At 37.4% G+C, this 4,362-nt stretch overlaps 1 protein-coding gene across 1 annotated transcript; it reads left to right on the plus strand.

Annotated features, from left to right (window-relative positions):
• Positions 1-429: 429 nt before the first annotated feature.
• Positions 430-1,898, plus strand: LOC6507209 (odorant receptor 24a). The gene is made up of 4 exons (XM_032455489.2): positions 430-1,067; positions 1,126-1,498; positions 1,555-1,653; positions 1,709-1,898. The coding sequence occupies exons 1-4, from the start codon at positions 547-549 to the stop codon at positions 1,886-1,888; spliced, it is 1,173 nt and encodes a 390-aa protein (XP_032311380.1). The 5' UTR covers positions 430-546; the 3' UTR covers positions 1,889-1,898.
• Positions 1,899-4,362: the final 2,464 nt, after the last annotated feature.

The following is a 4,362-nucleotide window of genomic DNA, read 5'->3' on the forward strand; positions in this document are numbered from 1 at the left end:
GGGCCATATGAAATGAAAGTAATTTATTGGCTGTAGAATTTTGTTTCATCCTAAAAAATATTTATTAAATATAATTTAATATTTGAATATAAAGTTAGATGCTTATATTTTGAAGTTTAAAATATTTATCATATTTTTTAGATAATTATATTATAGTATTAACCTATTAACCCACGTACCCAATTTTTTGTGTTATATAGTACCTGCCAAACTCACACAAAATTCATGGCAAAGGTCATTAAAAATCGTTTACCGAAAACTAAAGTTTAATTACGAACACGCCCAATTTGCCACGCCCTCAACTCGCCCACCGCTCCGTCTTGTCCAGCTTTCCGATCCGAAATCGTTTCCTAATTGAGGGTTAACAATTTGAAAACTTATCGAACTATGAGCAAGGACAACGCCCAACTCATCAATTATGCTGCTCAAGTGCTTTGTGTGTTGGTATATATACATATATATATTTTTGAAGGCAGTATAAAAGGCCGAGGGCCGAGTTGGCTGGTAGATTATGAGCTGAAAAGTGTTTGGTGTTTTTGGTGAAAGATGTTACCTCGATTCCTGACCGCCTTGTATCCGATGGAAAGGCATTATTTTCTGGTGCCAAAGTTTGTATTGTCGCTGATTGGTTTGTATCCGGAACAGAAGAGAACTTTGCCGGTCCGTCTCTGGAGTTTCTTTAACTTTTTTATCCTAAGTTACGGCTGTTATGCGGAGGCTTACTATGGCATACACTATATACCGATTAATATAGCGACTGCTCTGGATGCTCTTTGTCCGGTGGCCTCGAGCATTTTGTCGTTGGTGAAAATGATTGCCATTTGGTATTATCAGGACGAACTTAAAAGTTTGATCCAACGCGTGAGATTTCTAACAGAGCAGCAGAGATCAGAGCGAAAATTGGGCTATAAAAAAAAGTTCTATGTACTAGCTACTAGGCTGACCACTTTGCTCTTGTGCTGCGGATTTTGTACTAGTACTTCGTATTCCGTCAGACATCTGATAGATAATGTCCTTAGGAAGTCGCGTGGCAAGGAGTGGATCTACGAGACGCCATTTAAAATGATGTGGGTATAGGATAGAAATTTTCAATGTATTTTTATTTAATTATCTTTTTATTTTTAGCTTTCCTGATCCCTTACTGCGTTTGCCCTTATATCCCATCACCTATATCCTAGTCCACTGGCATGGCTACATAACAGTGGTGTGTTTTGTGGGTGCTGATGGTTTCTTTTTGGGATTTTGTGTCTATCTCACAGTTTTATTAATGTCTCTTCGAGATGATGTTTTCGATTTGTTGGAAGTGAAAGATATTGAAAAGATTCCAAATAAAAAACAGGAGGCAAAGATAGTTCGGGAAATGGAAAAGCTAGTGGATCGTCATAATGAGGTGGCTGAGCTGACTGAGCGATTGTCGGGGGTAATGGTGGAGATTACTTTGGCCCAATTTGTTACCTCCAGTTTGATTATTGGCACCAGTGTGGTGGATATATTATTGGTGAGCTAAGTATCATATAGTATGTTATATTTACTTAATATTTTAATCCTTATTAGTTCTCTGGTCTGGGCATTATTGTCTATGTGGTCCACACCTGTGCCGTGGGTGTGGAAATCTTTTTGTATTGCCTCGGAGGCTCGTATATTATGGAAGCTGTAATTATTATAGATATTTGTGTGTTATTATGAACTAACTCTTATATTTTTTCAGTGCTCGGAGCTAGCGCGTTCTACATTTTCCAGCCACTGGTATGTCCATAGTGTTCGGGTTCAGAAAATGGCTCTATTGATGATTGCTCGTGCCCAGCGTGTCCTTACCATTAAAATTCCCTTCTTTTCACCCTCTTTGGAAACTCTGACATCCGTAAGTCTGACCATTCTTAAGTTTTAATTTCTAAATTTAGATGGAATTGTTTTTCTTTTTAGATTCTGCGCTTTACAGGTTCTTTGATTGCTTTGGCCAAGTCTGTTATATAAACAATGCTTGTAACTTGTTTTTATATATCTTGGGATACTATTTCCTTTTCCAGTCTGTTTCACAAAAAATATCTATTATAAAAAAATAAATATAAAATCTGATAAGGGAGTCTGAAATTACTCTTTCCTTTCATTCATTTGGTTGTGTCTGTGCACCTGATTTCCATATCCTGGCATAATGCCTTCCATATTGCTTATCGCTCTTTCCTTATCCTTTTCCTTTGCTTTCCGTTGCATTAATTCGAATATCTTTTACAACAATTTCGGTTTACTTTTCATTTTCCTTTGCCATCATCGATTGACCCCCCCCATGACCCCCTTGATTGTTGTTTGGCGAATTAAAGCAGAAGCAGTGGAAGCATCACCAGTGTTGTTTAACATTTCCTTGACTGTACTCCTGCGCTTGGGCCAGGCCGGGGTAAATTGGTTTCTTTACCGTTGCTCATCACAGCACTGCACTCCATCCTTTTCCTCTCCGTTTGGCCCCCCCCACCCATCTCCGTCTCATTTGGCCGACCCTCCACCCCTTTGTATTCCTCTTTTTTGGCACTTTCCTCTTGGCCATTCCACTTGGCCATTTTCAGTTGCACGCCGGCACCGACTGTACAGTTCATTTCCATGCAGATTACACTGAGAGAAAAGAATGGAAAGGGAATTTTATGAAATAGATTTATAAAATGTGTTAAATATATAAAAAAAATATTTATATTTAAATATTTAAATTTAAACAATCAAATATTTTTTTTTTATAATTTTTTTTTTTTTTTTAAATTTTTCTCACTGCATACATATACGCACGTTTTAATGATATCCGTTTTGCGTCTGTGTGGCTTGTGTACTTCATATCCGTGTTGTGCAGTTGTTGCTCCCCCTCTTGCCCCCCTCTCTTTTCAATGAGTTGATGTTTCGGTGTTACGGGTTCTTCTCTCCTGATTTTTCCCTTTTTTTTTCTATCTATTTTTTCATGTTTTTTTTTTTTTTTTGGAGCATTGTTCATGCACAAATTTGTGCTATACTTTTTCCTCCTTAATGTTGTAGTCCTTGAAATCCTCAACACGCACATGAGCGGGCCTATCTGCCATCTTCCTTGCACATTTCTTTTCCATCCTGTCTTATTATTTTTCCTGATGTCTGTCTGTCTCTCTGTCGGCGTGTCTTTGTTTCTTTTGCCATTTGTTTGTTTATTTTCGCTGGCGCCTACTTTTGTCAAAAGTGCTTTTGCTTGTAATGTGTTCGACGTCAGAGTTGGAACCCCTTTCTTTTTTTTTTCTTCCCTCAGCATCCAAATCTTGAGTTGTTCTTTTTTGTTTTTTTTCTTTTACAGGGTATATCCGGTGTAATAATTCTAAGGGTCTAAGAATGGGTCTAACATTAGGGTCTAAGTCATTATTAAATTTATTTATTGTATGTTTTATAGCTGTAATTTTGATATATAAAATATTAAAAATGTTTAAAAAAGTGTTTTTTTTCAAATATGGAATTACAATTGATCTTCTGTATTACCATAACCATTACTATCTATATTATTTTATTTTTAAGCATATAATTTTCTTATAAAAAAAGGACTTAATAGTGTCAGGACTATAAACTTTCCTATTTATAGTGCCTTAATTTCCTTTAGAAACATCCAAGCTAAATTTGTATAAATTTAATGCCCAGCTTAAATTAATAGGTAGTTTTAATCTTGAAACAAATCTTCAAAACCCTCTCTCGAGCTTTTCTTTTTTTTTTATTTTCGAGGATTCTCTGTTCATTTTGCCTTTTCTTGATGTCCCTCTTCATGTTACCAGCTTGCTTGTTGCTTGTTATTTTTATTTCGTTTCCATTCAGTCAGAACTCAGAGCTTGTTCTAACCCCCAACTACCAACTACCACCCACACCCCACAATCCACAACCCAGACCCCAGACCCAGACCCAGTCCTGCGCTTGTTAATGTTGTTCGTTTTCACATTTTTATGTGCATTTGGTGTATGTTTGTGGATGTGTGTGTGTTTGTGTTTGTGGTGAACTCAACTCATACATCCGCATTTGCTACGCAATTTTTGCACTCAAGTTTACCTACTTTTTATGGTAAACACCCAAGGTTGCTTGTTTATTCTAGCAAAAATGTATTTAGGTGAGCTTAACTACATGTGGATGGCTGCGATGGGATTGGATGGGATTGAGGTGTAGGGTTTCTGGTGGCTGTTTTGGGTGAGTAAGGAGGGAATATGGAAACAAGTTGGAGTGGGAGTGAGTTAGTGGGCGGTTAAGGTCACCCCTGGTGGGGTAACCCCGATACCTGAGGGGTCAAACAGCAGCCACATTACTCCAAACTGCTGCAAGAGGCGAAAGTTAAATAAATACTTCACTTTCGGTTCGGACATATGTGGACGGATTTCAAAAAGG

The sequence above is a fragment of the Drosophila ananassae genome, chromosome 3R (genome assembly GCF_017639315.1).
Source record: "Drosophila ananassae strain 14024-0371.13 chromosome 3R, ASM1763931v2, whole genome shotgun sequence".
NCBI classification, from domain to species: Eukaryota; Metazoa; Arthropoda; class Insecta; order Diptera; family Drosophilidae; genus Drosophila; species Drosophila ananassae.

What these genes read in the sequence shown, in the direction of transcription:
- LOC6507209 (XM_032455489.2), top strand. Translation starts at nt 547, where the DNA reads ATGTTACCTCGATTCCTGACCGCCTTGTATCCGATGGAAAGGCATTAT. An exon ending in GAGACGCCATTTAAAATGAT is followed by an intron (nt 1,068 to 1,125) that starts GTGGGTATAGGA and finishes TTTTATTTTTAG; the next exon opens with CTTTCCTGATCCCTTACTGC. An exon ending in GCTCGTATATTATGGAAGCT is followed by an intron (nt 1,654 to 1,708) that starts GTAATTATTATA and finishes ATATTTTTTCAG; the next exon opens with TGCTCGGAGCTAGCGCGTTC.